General features: G+C 44.3%; 1 protein-coding gene across 4 annotated transcripts in view; it reads right to left on the bottom strand.

The window, feature by feature from the left end:
• Window positions 1-17,995, bottom strand: part of SCG3 (secretogranin III) — a 45,657-nt gene that overhangs the window by 12,629 nt on the left and 15,033 nt on the right. For all 4 annotated transcript variants that reach the window (XM_058155956.1, XM_058155955.1, XM_058155958.1 and 1 more), the window contains 4 exons: window positions 15,477-15,619; window positions 14,238-14,399; window positions 13,259-13,412; window positions 10,866-10,982 (listed from right to left, as the gene is read on the bottom strand). In XM_058155956.1, coding sequence (XP_058011939.1) covers window positions 10,866-10,982; window positions 13,259-13,412; window positions 14,238-14,399; window positions 15,477-15,619 — 576 coding nt within the window. The remainder of the gene's footprint in view (window positions 1-10,865; window positions 10,983-13,258; window positions 13,413-14,237; window positions 14,400-15,476; window positions 15,620-17,995) is intronic.

Below are 17,995 nucleotides of genomic sequence, written 5' to 3'. Positions count from 1 at the left end.
CAGGGGATCCCGCGGGCCAGATCTAAGCACCCTGCGGACCAGATCCTGCCCCCGGGGCTTGAGTTTGACACCCCTGCTCCAGTGGTGAGATTCAGCCAGTTCACGCCACTTTGGGAGAACCAGTTGTTAACTTTCTGAGCAGTTTGGCAAACTGGTCATTGGAAGAAATCATTAGGGCAGAGAACCAGTTGTTAAATGACTTGAATCCCACCACTGCCCTGTCCAATACATTTCAGACAAATCGTTGTTCAATCTCTTCTTAAAACCCTCTAGTGTTGGAGCTCCCACAATTTCTGGAGGCAATTTGTTCCACTGATTAATTGTTCTCGCTGTCAGAAAATTTCTCCTTAGTCCTAGGTTGGTTCTCTCCTAGATTGGTTTCCATCCGTTGCTTCCTCTCCTGCCTTCGGGTGCTCTGGAGAACAGGTTGACACACTCTCTGGTTCGCTTGGAAGTAAATCTTACTATCTGGAATATAGTCTGATTTCAAGTTGAAGGTGCCCATCCTCCTGAGGGATGGGAGCTTTAACCGAAAATCAACAATAATAACATCTTTCTCGTCACCCAATGACAGCTATTAAAAGGAGAGACAGCAACAGAGTCTTGTTTATCTCTGTTCAGAAATAGCGCATTCCTTCCAAGTAAATGGATCCAAAGGAGGAATTTTAAATCTTGCTCACTCGTCACTGTAATTTAGAAACAAAACTGGAGTTTCTGTGGAATTCAGTCATCCGCAATGGGGGGAAAAAAGGCTAATATCCCCCCCTCCACCATAAACACCTACCTATCCAAGGATAAATTATTGTAATTATGATGAAAGAAAGGAGTCTATTCTCTTGACTCATCCCTCATCTACATAATTTGGCAACTCAGGAATATTTACAGAATTATTTATTACTAGTGTTTGTATGGCCACGTGACTTCTTACAGCACACAGTAGCATACACAAACATACACCCCCAAGAGGATTATAAACAACTGAACCATCACAAATGATAAACATTATATGACACTGAAAGGCTAGATAACAACATCTAATACCTTCCCTACAAAACCTCTTTCCCAGAGCCATTTTTTTAAAATTTCTTTACGGAAACTAATTAGAGAGGAGACAATTCTTATGCATGAGAACAAGTTGTTCCAGAAGAAGGGGCGAATTAAAGTATGCTAGAGTCCAGACATCAAAGCATGCATCGATGAATTATTAAAATAATAGATCATCATCTTCTAAAACCCCACTGGGAACGGCAGCAAGCACATTCTGATTCAGTTGACTCAAACCAACAGCTGATCCCAGAATGTTTTAGTACAACTGCATTTCTTTCTTACAAAAATAAAATGTAAATCCTGCCATCCATAACTCATCTCTTGCTGAAGTCTATGTCGCTGCCTACTCCTAGAGTAGTAGACCAGAAACGATGACACCATAAGCTCTAATCTAGTTTTATTCTTCTCTAGATCACTTTGAGATAGGGCTATTCTTTAACTTGACAACTAGGATGTCAGACCTGGAAGCCATCTTTTACGTTTGGGCCTTCAGGCCTGCCACATCTTCTTCTGTGGGGGGATTGCATAGAGTGTAGATGATATGTAGTCAAAATAACATTCCTTTCTCAGACAGTCAAGGACGCAGTGCCCTGGCAACTGGAGTCGGATGACTGGGAAGTGTCTTCAGTGTGGACGGTGGATGATTCGACCATGTGATGAACATGAAGGTGCTGGGCAGGGATTTGAACTTTCCCTTGGGTGGGGAAAACCTGGAAGCTTTCAGATTCGGGTTTTCCCAGACGTGCCATTATGACATCTCTAATAACAAGTAACTTTGAGGAAATCCAAGCCTTGGAGCTTTCTTTCATTGGGACCCTGACATAAGATAGTTTAGTGTCTTAGCAGTGGCTGCTCTTGACTGAGCTCAGACCCAAAGGCTGGACCTGAAGCATACTTGGTTATGAAACCACCATCATGTTGTGATCCGTCAGCAGCCTACGGAGCTGTCGGCAGAATCGGACTGTGATGAGCCTGTTCCTAATGCCCGCAGAAGAGCTGCCAGAAGGCAGGAGTGGCTCAAGCAGAGAGGACAGCTTGGGAGTAGGGCCAAGAGATGATTGGCCCCTCCCATAAGGCTTAACAGGAGACCAGCACCGGTGTCTCAGTTTGCCGGAAAGCAATGTTGCAGCTACGCTCTTTGCTCTGTTCTCTGCTCTGGACATTTATCAGAAAGGACCTTGGCAGTTATCCAAACTGAACTCAGGTTTGTGATAACTGAAGAATGTTTGTTTGTTGGTGAAGCCTTTGTTTTGTTTCGAGTTACCCGGCCCTGGGAATGAATGAATTAATGAATAAAGTGTATTTTTACTAAGGACTGCGTTTGTTGCTACCTGCTCGGGACTGGATCACAATACATCAAATACTAGGAGTCTATCAAGAAGCTGAAAAACGTCTTTGAAGTTGGATGGGTAAGGAACAGGAGTGGTTGGGAGACCATGGAATGATTCCTCCAGCAATTTTACATAGAGGCTGAACAGCATGAGGGAGAAAGTAGAACTCTATGGAAACATAAGCCAACATTTAAGTATTGCACAGTAATTCTCTTTGGCCTTGAGGATGCAGGATATACGTAGCCCTCATGGCTCAATCTCACCAGGCAGTGGAGAAGGATACCATGGCCAACGGTATCAAAAGCCAGTAAGAACTCCAGGAAAACTAATAGGGTCACATTCTTCTCTACTCAGAATCCAGCAAAACAACTGACATAGTTCCAGTACTTCATCTCACCTGAAAGCCTAATTCTAACAGAGCTTCTAATGTCAATCAAAAGGCAGCCTATAATATTTTTTCTCTCATTACTCTTCATTTACTACTCCATCAGACAAGGATGGCGGAAAGCAAATAAATTTGGTTGAGGATCAGGAAAACACTGCACCAAACCATGGAGCTCTTGCTTACATTTGTTTACAATTCATTGAAAGAAACACAATATGTAGTACATACCTTTGACACCTCTCAGTAAGGCAATACTGTCAGGGAATGGGCAACCTATGGACCAAACAGGACCTTCAACCTGGTATCACAAAGACCTTTGCAAGTGATTCATTCAGAATTAATCCTCGCACAACGGGGTGAGCTCCCATTCCTTGCCCCAATTTCTGGCCACCTACTCTCATGCAAATGAGAGTAGATAAATAGGTACCACTTCAGTGGGAAAGTAACAGCATTCCATATACTTTTGGCATACAGCCATGCTGGCCAGTGGTGAAATCCAAATTTTTTTGCTACCGGTTCTGTGGGCGTGGCTTGGTGGGCGTAGTGTGGCTTGGTGGGTGTGACTTGGTGAGCATGGCAGGGGAAGGATACCGCAAAATCCCCATTCCCTCCCCACTCTGGGTCCGCCAGCGGTGGTATAGTCGGTTCCCCAAACTACTCAAAATTTCCACTACCAATTCTCCGAACTGCTCAGAATTTCCACTACCGGTTCTCCAGAACCTGTTGGATTTCACCCCGATGCTGGCCACATGACTACAAAAATAGTCTTTGGACAACCCTGGTTTCCTCGGCCAAGAAAGGGAGATGAACAATGTACCCTAGAGTTGGACACAACAGGCAGGGAAACCTTTATCTTTAATCCAGAACTCTGTAATACTGGCAACCAACTCCATGGATCAAACGAGAGAGATTGGGTATCTGAAAGGAATGGAGAGACAGGGATGGCAAAAACAGAATGGGTGACTGACTCCCTTTTTTTTGGCATTGCCCCCTCCTTGCCTTTATTTCAACCTCGCCCCCCGGCTGGCATATGGCTCTCCACATTATCCTCAAGGGTACGTAGGAGGTGAGATTGGCTCACCTTGGTAAAGAAGAGCAAAACATGGGGGAAGATGGGATAGTAGCATTCTGTTTGTGTCCCTCCTCATCAAAACGTGTCCAAACTCACTTGCAAGAAGGCCCAAGAATGTGGTGGCTGAATCATGAGTGACGGAGGAAGGTGTGAATGTGGGGATCAATGCAAACGGCAAATGGCGTTCCGCCCATGGAGTCACAGTGGAAGATAGTTAACGCCAACTATCAGCATTTACAGTTTTAATTGGTTACTAATAACCAGCAATTATTACAGCCAGAAACAATATGAAGAACGGTTGCAGGAACTCTGTATGTCTAGTTTAATGAAAAGAAGGACGAGGGGAGACATGATAGCAGTCTTCCAATATCTCAGGGGCTGCCACAAAGAAGAGGGAGTCAAGCTGTTCTCCAAAGCACCTGAGGGCAGGACAAGAAGCAATGGGTGGAAACTAATCAAGGAGAGAAGCAACCTAGAACTAAGGAGAAATTTCCTGACAGTTAGAACAATTAATCAGTGGAACAACTTGCCTCCAGAAGTTGTGGATGCTCCAACACTGGAAATTTTTAAGAAAATGTTGGATAACCATTTCTCTGAAGTGGTGTAGAGTTTCCTGCCTGAGCAAGGGGTTGGACTAGAAGGCCTCCAAGGTCCCTTCCGTTATTATTATTATTATTATAATATACCCATTGTGCAAAGTTGGAAGGAGAAAACTCTGCAAGAAAGAAGTTTTGGACCCAGATGAGGAAATTTCATAATTTCCAGCAACATTTCTCCTACCCTTTAATGCGAGGATCAGAAAGAATAATTGGGAATATTATTGGAAATATTCCTATCCTTTTTTTACCAGACGTTTCCACTTTTCTCTGCATGCTGATATTTGCCCCACATATACACCCTGCATGCACACACACATACATACATACATACACACAAACACACACACGCGATTCACAAACATGGTTGCAGTAATCTTTGAAACAATTCAGGCAGTTTTTTTCCCCACCCGCAGCTAAAAGAATTGAAGCATATGTCATGGGCTGAAATCTCAAGAGGGGATTTGCCCTCATAACATATTCAGAGAAAGTAGTACAAAGAGCATGAAATTCTTTGGTTTCTCCACATCTTTCTTGCATTCGGGGGCTGAGAAAATAAAAAAATAAGCACATTGGCAGGACAGTGGCTCCTTTATGATATCTTTTCTTCATCTGCATCAAAATACATGAATGCCTTTATTTGGATCTGCATCCAGTGAACTTTAAAAAAAATATTACAACTGGATGGACAGCAGCTGCCTTAAAATATTCCTGCTTGCTTTGAGTCTAGAGCAGTGATAGCAAATCTTTTAGGCACTGTGTTTCGAAAAGGGAGCACTTTTTGTCGTCTGGACCGCGCCCAGGAAAAGGAGTACTTCCGTCCTCCGTAAACGTACTTCCGGTTACTGCCGCGCACGCACAAACACCGATCAGTTGGCAGGTGCGCATGCTCACACCGGAAAACGGAAGACCAGCTCTTCCGGTTTCCAGCACTGCCCCATGTACAAAGGCCAGCTGATCGTCCCTGTGTCAGGGTTCCAGAAAAACCTCCTCTGCATAAAAAAAACTCAGAAGCCATTGTCTTTCAGAGTTCTTTACTAGCATAAGGAAACTGGCACACGATGAGTGAAATTCCAAAACTGAACTTCTGGATTCTTTCCCCAGTTATACAAACCCCAAGAGTCCCACCCCCCTAACCCCTTTGCTGGTCACATGGTCCCACGTTCTCCCAGTTCATTCGAATATCTTCCCGCCACTCCTCCTGCAGATGTGAACACCATCCGACCTTGACCGCTTGAAGAATGTCACCATACCCCTCAACCTCCCTTCTTCTCCTCAGGGGAAAAATGTGGCAGAGTCTGGAACCCTAAGGCCTAGTATGGTTTCCAGGCCTGACACCCTGTGCATGCACGCCAGAAACCTGGAAGAGGAATGGGCGACACCACACGTGCCAGGGGACATGGGTCCATGGCGGCTGTCCTTCCCGTTTCCGACACTCCTGCGTGCTAGCTGGTGCACCGGAACCCGGAAGAGCAACGGGTGACAGCTCGCATCCCCAGAGAGATGCTGTTGTGACTCGTCCTCCCTCCTCTCCTCAGCCGGGCCCCTCCTGTCTCCAACTGGGCCTGTTATCAGACTCCGAGTCTGATAATGAAGATGAACGGCCTGTCATGCCTCCAGCCCCTGGCCCTGTTCCCATGCCCGGAGAGGATTCCAGGAGTGAACGGACAAGCCCGATAAACATCACTCCTACAGCGTGTGAGCAGGAAGGCAGCCAGGTGCTGGAATTAGTGAAAGCAGATCCAGCTGAAGACAATTTAGGGAGGGAGGACCCTCGCTTCCGGAGATCTGAGAAGCGACGCCAGCAGAAGGAGGGGTGGGGCAGGCCTGGATAAATGCTGAGTCATGGAGCCACACCCCACAGCCTATATAAAGGACCTGCTTTTGGCATTCCAACCTTGAGTCAAGCAAAGTCTTATCGAGTTTGCTGATACCGGACCCTATCGCTGAAGTCACAACTTGGACTCCTGCCTGCCCTGATAAACCTCGAAGGGACTTGGCAAGCTGCAGAGGCTTCGTTGCCAAGTTTGCCACGGACTTCCTTGACTCGTTCGTCGGAGTGGGGGGTAGGACACGACAGATGCTCTGTGTGCCACTTCTGACACACATGCTGTTGGTTTGCCATCACAGCCCTCTCCCATTTCAGACAAATGGTGGTCCAATTTCTTCTTTAAAACCTCCAGCGATGGAGCACCTACCGTTGCATATGGTGGCTTATGAGGATTGGAGCCATTGGAGCAACGGAAGGACTATTCTTGAATGCAAAATCCTTCACTGCTCATCCAGAGACCTGACAACATCGATTACTGAGTGACAGGCCAGGCCTCCCTCTCTGCCTTTCCCATTTCACCAATCTAGCACAAGATTTTTTTAAAAAAGTGACATCATGCCAGAGGGTTTGCAAGTCCCTCTCCAGCTTTGCATAGACACGGCTTTTAAACTTCCTGCCTTCGCAAGCCGTCATGCAAGAAACTAAAAAAAAAGAAAAAAAAATGACTTGGCTAGTAAAAGATTTATTGTTTTGCATCCCATCATTTAAGCTGGAAGCTCCAGCATTCAAAGCAAACAGGGATATTTTAAGGCAGCTGCTTTTAAATCTGGCCCTGATTTCATAACTGCTCATTGGATGCAGTTCCAAACGAAGACATCCCTGGGTTTGGTTGCGGATGGAGAGATTTTTATTTATTTATTTTTATTTATTTTGTTGAGTACTTATTAGATAATATATAGAAGTATAAGCATGAATTGAATACATAAAGTGAATACAATTAAAGGGAACATTAGGACAGGGACGGTAGGCATGCTGGTGCTCTTATGCATGCCCCCTTACAGACCTCTTAGGAATGGGGTGAGATCAGTGGTGAAATGTAAAATTTGTTACTACCAGTTCTGTGGGGCGATGTTGTTACAGTGGGCTATGGCACTTAGATCATTTGATAGGAGTACTCCAAGGTCCTTGACAGAGTGAAGGTCGTGTCCACTCAGTTTGTATTTTGTGTTCTGATTCTTTTTGCCAATGTGTAAGACAGAGCATTTGTTAATTAATTAACAAATTAATTATGGTTGTGGTTGAATGGTTGGTTCCCCCCCCCCCAAACACTACAGAATCCTGAAGCTGATTGGTAACTTGCACACCGATAGTTAGTTTGGCCTCCAAGACAGGTGGACAATATTCTCAACCAGCATCGCCTTTTCCCCATTTAATGGCTATATTAAGTTCATCATGATGAACGTACCTTGATGAACGTATCTTTTCTTTTATGTACACTGAGAGCATATGCACCAAGACAAATTCCTTGTGTGTCCAATCACATTTGGCCAATAAAAAACAAAAATTCTATTCATTAAGCCCTATGGAACGAGCTTCCTCCGGGGTTACGCCAACTCCCCGATCTCTGGGCCTTCAAACGTGAACTGAAGACCTTATTATTTCACCGACATATTTTAGCAAAATTTTAATGGGTTTTAATTGGTCTTCGACCGTTTTAGTGATTCGGCCGGTAAATATTTGTTTTTAATTGTTTTTAAATATTGTTATTTATTATATTTATATTGTATTGTTGTGGGTATTTTAATTTCGGCTGTAAACCGCCCTGAGTCCTCCGGGAGATGGTGCGGTATAGAAATGTAATTATAAATAAATAAATAAATAAATCATTTCATCATTTCTTAAGGCTCCAAAAGTGTTTTGAAGGTCAAAAAACACAGAGCTGTTTCTCGGTAGAGATGCTAAATATAGTGCAACAGAGAAATCTTGGAGAAGAGGGCTTTCTGCTCCAGTTGGCGGCTTTTATAACAAAATATAACGGTTGCCTGTGGAGCCATTTCTAACTAGTAGGGTGGAAGTGGACCGCAAACAGTAATTGTCATTTCCTGGGGCTTGTTCGCACTCTGGTGGCCCAGCATGGGGTTGAGTTCCCTTTTGCTGGCTGTGTCTCATTTCTCGGGGATGTTAAATGTCAAAAAATATAAGTCACCAGAAGGTTTTTTTTTCATTTAGAGGAGGAATCTCGGTGATTGACATCTGGAGAGATTCTCAGTCATCCAGGTCATGGGTATCCGAAAGGGGCTTGTTCAGGAGGCAATTGGGCTTTCTGGTTTTTTCTTTCGAAGACGTTTCGCTTCCCATCCAAGAAGCTTCTTCTGCTCTGACAGCTGAGCCAGATTCACTTAACAACCGAGTGACTCATTTAATAACGGCAGTGATTCGTTTAACAGCGGTGGCAAGAAAATTCGTGAAATGAGGCAAATGAGGGCCTCTGGTGGCTCAGACTGCTAAGACAGTCTGTTATTAACAGCAGCTGCTTGCAATTACTGCAGGTTCAAGTCCCACCAGGCCCAAGGTTGACTCAGCCTTCCATCCTTTATAAGGTAGGTAAAATGAGGACCCAGATTGTTGGGGGCAATAAAAGTTGACTTTGTATATAATATACAAATGGATGAAGACTATTGCTTAACACAGTGTAAGCCGCCCTGAGTCTTCGGAGAAGGGCGGGATATAAATGCAAATAAATAAAATAAAATAATAAAATAAAAGCTCAATTAACCAATGTCTCTCTTAGTAACATAAACTATGAGCTCAGTTGTGGCCATAAGTCGAGGACTCCCCGTCTAAAGCAAAATCTGGAGGGCTATTTTTCTTAGTAGAGAATTAGGGAGCAGGATATAATATAAATTATGCTCTGATTTCCCTTAACAGTTTTCAAAGGGATGCATCCCTTCCCCTCCCCCTCCAGTCTCATTTACAGCAAGCCTAAATTTAGTCCTCCTTCTAAATCTGCATTTTCAAAGAAATACCATTCACCAGCAAACAAGTCAAGCCTCTAATTAATACCCAGTTCCTCGTTTTGAAACAGCTCAATAAGTAAACAGAAGAGAGAGACCGAAAGCTTATGCAACGCTTCCTGTACTGGCTTAAGTATAGAAATATTTCAGAGCTTTGACTGGGGTGCTCTAACCAAAATGTACATTGTTGTACAAAACACAATCCGAACATTTACAAATCAAGACTTTGTGCAGTCCACAGCTAATTTTAGAGCCACAACAAGCTGGAAATCCATCTGTCTGAGACAGGCTCCTGAGTGAAAGGTCATTCAATCTTTCACAGTCCAGCAATTATCAAGCATATATGCCATCGCCAGACATAATGTGCCAACTCACCCCTTGTTAGATTCAAGAAACAGTTTCTGCTGCAATAGATAATAACTGTATAGTTTCATAGTAAGGCAGCCCTTTAAAAGAGAGACCTTACCAGTCAGGGACATAACAAGAACAGCAGCAGCAACAACAATAACAACAATAATGCGGGTTGCTGCCAGTGTCCTAGGTACTTGGTTGATACCTAGGAGGCTGGCAGCAACCCGTATCAACCATTAGCACCAGTCAATGGTGTTTGTGACGCATTTTTGAATGTTCTGTTGACTGAGTTTCACATTTAATGAAGAAAGTAAATAATAATAATAATAGAACTGGAAAAAAATCATGAAATATCGCGACCTGGCCATCAAAACTATGCGATTATGGATGAAACATGTAACAGTGATACCCATTGTCATCGGGGCATTTGGTACCATGTCCAAGAATTTTACAAAACACATCAAGAAATTGCAGCTTCCTGCAATAGCACCAGCGGAACTGCAAAAAGCTGCAGTACTCGGAACATCATACATCTTAAGAAGGTACTTGGTTGATATCTAGGATGCTGGCAGCAACCAGTATCAACCATTAGCACCAGTCAATGGTATTTGTGATGCATTTTTGAATGTTCAGTTGACTGAGTTTCATGTTTAATGAATAAAGTAAATAATAATAATAATAAACACATCAAGAAATTGCAAAATTGCAAAAACCTGCAGTACTGGAATTGCAAAAAACTGCAGTACTCAGAACATCATATATTTTAAGAAGATACTTGGTTGATACCTAGGACGCTGGCAGCAACCCATATCATCCAGCAGAGGGATTCAAATCCTGTCGCTACCGGTTCATTTGCATGCACATGCAACGCTTCTGCTCACGTGTGACGCTTCTGCGCATGCACAGAGACGTCCGGGTGGGTGGGCGGAGCCTCTCATCACCGCCACTAGTTTCCCTGATCTGGGGCGAACCGGTAGCAACCCACCACTGGTATCAACCATTAGCACCTGTCAATCGTATTTGTGACACATTTTTAAATGACCAGCTGACTGAGTTTCATGTATAATGAATTAAAAGAGATTAATAATAATAGTCTTATGAAACCTGTTCCAGTTTTCCTAATTCCGCTCCTTTCATTTTGAAGACTTCAGAGATCAAAACGTCGCGTTTTGATACATCTTTCAGTTACAGCCAGTATACTTTGATACAAACAAGATCCGAGATTAAAAAAAAAAAATCTCAGCTGGTGCAATTCATGAGCGAAAAAGGGGTTATAAGAATTATTCATATGCTCTTACCTAGATACGAAACCCCTTCCTCTGGGGTGATGGTGCCGTATTTAACCATCATCTTGACAAAATCTATTAGCGTTTTCATGATTGTGATCAGGGTTTCCTTTTCTTTCACTTCTTCCTCTGCGTGAAGAGTAAACAGATTCGAGGTCTCTTGGAAGGGAGGGTACTGCGATTGTTTAACTTAAAAAAATACTCTTATCTATTGATCAGAATGTTTTCCCTCTCTCTCAGCCAGTGTTCTGTCCCCCATCGCCTCTGTCTGAGCGATGGCTTAATTAGCCGGCACTATCAGCTCTGACAGCAAACTAGTGAGCATCTGCCAAGTGACTCTGTTATCTCCCTTGATGCTGATGAGTCACCCAGGAATAAACAGTACTTCAGCTCTAGTTAAGCAGTTGATTTGCCTGCTACGAAGAGGCATAGCGGCCCTCGCTGGTTTTATATCCTGTGGGGTGTGGCTCCATGACTCGGCACTTCCTAGGCCTGCCCCACCCCTGCTTCTGTTGTTCCTGCCTCTCCTGCCTACGAAACCTAGGGTCCAGCCAGGCCTGATTGCCATCAGCTGGGTCTGGAGGCGTGGGCGGGGGGGGGGAAGAGTCAGGGGACGGAGGCCTCGTTATCTCCTCCACCTGGCCTGCCTCTGGCTCCTGGAGCTGAGCCAGGGAAGCCGGTGCTCCTGAGTCCTGACGGCCCTTCCCCCTCACTTTCCAAGTCATTTTCTGGCAGGGGGCCGGGCTCGGGGGGCACAGACACAACAGCCAGTTTGATTTTCAGGAGAGGGTCAGTGGTGGGATTCAACCGGTTTGGGAGAACCGGTAGTAAAATTGCTGGCTGGCCCTGCCCCTTCCTGCCCCGCCCATTCCAGGAGTCCCCACGTGCCCTATTTTGGCTCCCAGGTAAGTGCAGAGAGGCCTCCTAGACCCAAAATGGAGCACAGGGGGGGCGCCGTCCCCCCAGAGCCAGTTTTTGCTCCCAGAGGGGTGCAGGTGGCCAAGTGCTGCCTGTCAAACCCCTTGGCCACGCCCACCAAGCCACGCCCACAGAACCGGTAATAAATTTTTTTGAATGCCACCACTGGAGAGGGGACTATTTGCATGGTAGATTGAATCTGAATTAATGGGCCTGCTGAAAAATGCTGAATGGCTTAATCTGCATAAGTAGATTGTGCATTTTTGCTATTCTGGACCAATGCAGATCGTGACGGCTGAGGATTACGGTCACTGATCTATATAGAATTGAGAATGCGATAGCTCAGCCTTCATTTAATTTCTATTCGTTTGGACCCTGCCTTTCTTCTCCAACAAGCACTCCAAATTAATGGGCTTTTATTTATTGCTTCTCTCCCAGACTGTCGCCATTTAATGATCTGAGCAATAAGTGAAAAATCAGGTAATGGATTCATATTTCACGCTAAGCCATCATCATGTTGTTTGCTCCGGCTTGATTTAATGAGCTGTGTGAACATGTTTAGCCGCTGCATTTTATAAATCTAGGCCTGGGCTTTGTGATCCTAAATTACGGCAGCTGGCAAATCACAGTTAAGCAAATGGGATGCCTGAACCAGTAGTGGGTTCCACTAACCTTCGCTATTGGTTTGGAATTGGGAGCTCATACGCGGTGCTTCTGCGCATGCGCAGAGCGTCCGTGATGACATCCGGGCAGGTGGGCGGAGCCTCCCGCTACCGCCACTACTGGTTCTCCCGAACCGGGGCGAACTGGTAGAAACCTACCACTGGCTTGAACACAGCTCGGCAAGTAACTTGTGTCAGTTTGTAACAATTTGAAAAACTGAAACACAAAATAGCCTGAAGGGATGCAAATGCATTCTTCAATATCAGAGTCCATGAGGCATTATAGTTTGTTTAAACTGATCTGACTTCACAAATGTTTATTATTCTATTGTATTGTTTTTAAATGTGTAAGCTGCCCAGAGCTGCTATGGCGAGATCTGCTAAAGTTAAACAAATAATTCCCTCAACACTGTCAAACTATTTACTAAATCTGCACTATTATTAATCTTCTCATTGTTCCCATCACCCATCTCCTTCCACTTATGACTGTATGACTGTAACTTTGTTGCTTGTATCCTTACGATTTATATTGATATTGTTTCCTGATTGCTTATTTGTACCCTATGACTATCATTAAGTGTTGTACCTTAGAATTCTTGATGAATGTATCTTTTTTTAATGTACACTGAGAGCATATGCACCAAGACAATTTTTTGTCTGTCTAATCACACTTGGCCAATAAAAAAATCAAATTCTATTCTATTCTATTCTATTCTATTCTATTCTATTCTATTCTATTCTATTCTATTCTAAATCCAAAATAAAAAATAAATAAAACATGGGAGAACTCTGATATTTGAAATGATCGATCCATAGGAAACTCACCCGAGTTAAGGCTTTTTAATAGCTCATAGAAATTAGGGAAGTATTGGAGATCCTGAAAACGATCCTCGGCGGGCAATTCATTTCTTCTTTCTAAGATGTTGGTGGCTGCCCATGTATTATCCAAGGTGTCATCTCGATCAGTATTTTTTAATACCTTTATAAAAAAAAATAAAGAAGGACATATCTTTGGATTTCACAGCCAAAATATTTGATACCAACCAAATGCACAGCAGGAAATGCCTGAACAGAGAATTAGTCCACTTCTGCTCACCAAAGGGATTAAATAAATTAACACAAAATAGGGCTGAAAGAAAATGACTGGCCTAAGTCACCCAATTGACTTTGTATCTAAGGTGGGACTAGAACTCACAACCTCCCAATCTCTAGCCTGGTGCCTTAGCCACACCAAACTGACTCTCAACAGTCATGATAGCTAGACATATAAATCTAATTTTTAAGTACCAAATACTGGAAGTGAACTACAGAGATCCCATTATTTTTATCCACTGCTAATAAATATATTCAAAAGCATCTTGCAGCCATCCTGTGGAATAGAATTGGCTGGGATCATCCTACATATGAAATATCCTACAGTATAATATATCGTCGTCTTTTAATGACTCCATAATCCCTTGTGGGATGGAGTCTGGGCAAATGAATGGGAGCTGAGTGTTTACTGGCCCGATGCCCTTCCTGTTGCCAATGCTGAGTTTTATTCAGCAGATGTATTCTCATTGTGTCCAGAGAAAGAAATATCTGCCTCTACCTAGGATCGAACTATAGCGTCATATGGGCTGTTCAATCCATATTGGATCCTACCAAGACAAAACTATTTTAGGATATTCAGTGTTGGGTCTCTCAGCGATGGAAATGTTCTTCAACCTAGATGCTGCAGTGTATTTCCTAAAAGAATGGTTGACAAGTAGCCAATGGCCATTGAACTTTCCCATAAAAATGGGTTGTAATTAAGAAGTATTACCGGTTTTATTTTCTGCTTCTCTTTGGTCTGACTCTTACTCTTGCTTGGGAGACCCTCAAGTCCCTCAGAGGCCTTTTCCCGATCTTTGGCTTCGTTAGCAATCAGCTGCTGCAATGCTTCGGCCACTTCATCTTCTAGGGTGTAGGCCTGGCTTTCGGTGATCTGGGGATGGGGAGCAGGAAAGAAGAAACGATGACTTTTTGATTCTCTCAGTGAGCTTTGCATGCCACAAGCACGTGCTTTTGAGACAGATAGGCAAAAAGAAACCACATTTGAATCCAGATGAATTCCACTGAATTCATTGATGCGCATTGAATTCATTGATGCGCATTGAATCCATTGAATTCCAAGAGCCGAGGTGGCGCAGTGGTTAGAGTGCAGTACTTGTAGGCTACTTCAGCTGACTGCTAGCTGCAGTTCGGCAGTTCAAATCTCACCAGTCTCAAGGTTGACTCAGCCTTCCATCTTTCTGAGGTGGGCAAAATTAGGACCCAGATTTCTGGGGGCCATAGGCTGAGTCTGTAAACCGCTTAGAGAGGGCTGTAAAAGCACTATGAAGGGGTATATAAGTGTAAGTGCTATTGCTATTGCCCTTCCTTCCTTCCCTCCTTCCTTCCCTCCTTCCTTCCTTCCTTCCATGGTGCGCAGTGATTAGAATGCAGTATTGCAAGCTAACTCTGTCTACCGCCAGCAGTTCGATCCTGACCTGCTCAAGGTTGACTCACCCATCCCTTCTTCTGAGGTGGGTAAAATGAGGAGCCAGATTGTTGGGGGCCAAGCTGCTGACTCTGTAAACCGCTTAGAGAGGGCTGTAAAAGCACTGTGAAGCTTTGCTGGCTGGGGAATTCTGGGAGTTGAAGTCCTCCAGGCTTAAAGTTGCCAAGGTTGGAGACCCCTGGTTTAGAGAGTCAGCCTATTGCTCCTAAAAATCTGGGTCTTCGAGAGTCAGCCTATTGCTCCTAAAAATCTGGGTCTTCGTTTTACCGACCTCAGAAAGCTGAGTCAACCTTGAGCCGGTCAGAATCGAACTGCTGGCAGTGGCCAGAGTTTTAGCCTGCAATGCTGCATTCTAACTGCTGCTCCACCATTGGCTCATCGGTTAAATACCCCATTATTTATTTAAAAAATGAATTCATTCGCTCTAAAATTTTCTCCAAAGTCGTCTCTGAACCCCAAACAAGAGGTAGGGAAGAAAAATCGAGGAGGTTGTGTAATGAAACAGGGGCCCAAAACACTAACCAGGCCCAGATTTAGAAGCTTGGAAACAATCTTGTCGAAGACCCCTCTGTCATTTTCTTCGTAAATTCTCATGGCAATCTTCTGGACGATATCCTCAGCTGTTAATGGGGTTCCATCGAGCTGATGAAGTCCATCGGGGTCATCTGAAAGAATAACGGGGGGGGGGGAGAATAAAATGATGCTTTGGGGACAGATGTAGGTCAGTGGTAGAATACAAAGCCTCAGGTCCAAGCCTTGGTATCTCCTGGAGAAGGAGACCTGGGGGGGAAAATTCTCTCTTAAGGACATCTCTTTGAGGCGTATGTGTCGTTCTGTCTAATTCACGGAGTATAATTTTCTCCAGTGTTACGGTCCACATTTCATTCTGCCTGAATGGCATTCTGGGGACCACCCACCTCCCAAAGGTAATTGTGATGCCACGATAAAATTATATATATATATATATCTGTTCTTTCCTTTTACGTTAAATTGAAATTAAATAAAATTAAACCATGATTGCACTTAATAATAGAGACGATTACAACTCATTAGGTTTTTGTTCTGATCCATTAAACTTTAGAATTTATGAACCAACCCTGGAGGACTCTGTGAACCAACGCTCGAGGCCTGGAGAACTGCGCTGTGCCCTAACAGTATAAATGGGCCTGTGTCTAGTTGCAATAATGATTAGATGGTGTAAAGTCGGGACTGCTCGGTAACCACTCCTGAAGGGAAAGGGAAAGGAAAAGGAAAGAGGAGTAAAGAAGGAAGAAAGTAGGTGGGCAGATAGGTAGGTAGGAAAGAAGGGAGGGAGAAGAAAGGATAGGAGGAGAAGAAGGAGGAGAAGATAGAGGGTTAGAAAGGATGGTAGTGAGAAGTGGGAAAGAGGAGGGGAAGTAGGAAAGCGAGGAGAAGGATGGTGGGGAAAGTCGAAGAAGGATGAGAAGGGTAGAAAGGATTAAGGGAGGGAGTGGCGGTCGAGCAGCCCTGATTGAGTATAATTTGAGTATAGGATCGATTGTTGGATAAGTGATTGTATTGTACACTGGTCAAATTGTGGGAATTATTATGGAAAATAAAAATTTTTGCCCTACAATAATGATTAGACTCAAATTTGTCTAATCGTTATTGGAAACAACTATTCTGTATGAAATGGTATAGGGCTGTGATGGCAAACCTATGGCATGAGTGCCACCTGTGGTGGAGCTGTATTGGTGGGTACGTGAGCTCAGGTCTGGCGCGCATGCGTGCGCTGGCCAGCTGATTTTCGGGCCTTCTGGACCCACCGGAAGTAGGGAAACAAGCTGTTTCCAGCCTCCGAAGGGCCTGGGGTGGGGGGAGGCCCTTTTTCCGTTCTCCCCAGGCTCCTAGAAAGGCTCTGGTGCCTGGGAGGATGAAAAACAGGCCCACTGTGCCGTTGCGTGCCAAAAGTGGGGGTCACGGGGGTGGTGGTCGCATGTGCATGCAGGTGAGGCTGCATAGAATTATGGGTGTGGGCACGGACGCGCACGATCCCCCGCAGTCCCCCCGCTTTTGGCACGCGATGGCAAAAAGGTTAGCCATCACTGGTATAGGGTTTCCTCCTGCCTAAGCAGAGGGTTGGACTAGAAGACCTCCAAGGTCCCTTCCAACTCTGTGATTTTGAAAAGACAAATGTTAGGCCAGTTACAGTATATTGAACTTCTGCATCAGATCAAATTTTCTGCTCTTCTGCTCCCGCTGGACAAACAATGTTAAGTGTTTTGCATGGCTTTGTAGATTATCCCCCAGTTTGTGTATGTATGCAGTTACCCTCTTTACATATTTCGAGTGGGCATTCTATATAAGCAAAGCTTAGTTAACGCTGTGCTTCATAGGTAAAGGTAAAGGTTCCCCTTGCACATAGGTGCTAGTTATTCCTGACTCTAGGGGGTGTTGCTCATCTCCGTTTCAAAGCCAAAGAGCCTGTGCTGTCAGAAGACGTCTCCGTGGTCATGTGGCCGGCATGACTAAATGCCAAAGGCGCACGGAACGCTGTTACCTTCCCACCAAAGGTGGTCCCTATTTTTTCTACTTCTATTTTTTTACGTGCTTTCGAACTGCTAGGTTGGCAGAAGCTGGGACAAATAACGGGATCTCACCCCCGTTACACGATGCTAGGGATTCAAACCACTGAATTACTGACCTTTCGATCAACAAGCTCAGCGTCTTAGCTACTGAGCCACTGTGTCCCCTAAATATAAGTAGATTCTGCTCATACCAGGGGTCACTGCCTCTTCCTGTCCTTTTTTAAAAGGTCAAGACTAGTGCTAATTATGAACATCATGGAAAATTTACATCGTGCACGCAGAAAGAAATTGCTTTACGTAATGCTGATAAATTAACAGGTTTCTATTTTTTTGTATTCCACGGTTTCTCTAATATGGGGATTACACACTGCATTTGGATGGCATCCATGAGAACAGACTGAGATTCGTTAAGAGACAGAAATGTTCTTCCTGTACCAAAATGTGCTTTACGGTAGAATCAGATGTACCAGCAACACCAGAGAGTTCGCCAAG

This window comes from Ahaetulla prasina, chromosome 13, assembly GCF_028640845.1.
Source record: "Ahaetulla prasina isolate Xishuangbanna chromosome 13, ASM2864084v1, whole genome shotgun sequence".
Lineage (NCBI taxonomy): Eukaryota > Metazoa > Chordata > Lepidosauria > Squamata > Colubridae > Ahaetulla > Ahaetulla prasina.
This window is presented reverse-complemented; position numbering and strand designations above follow the sequence as displayed.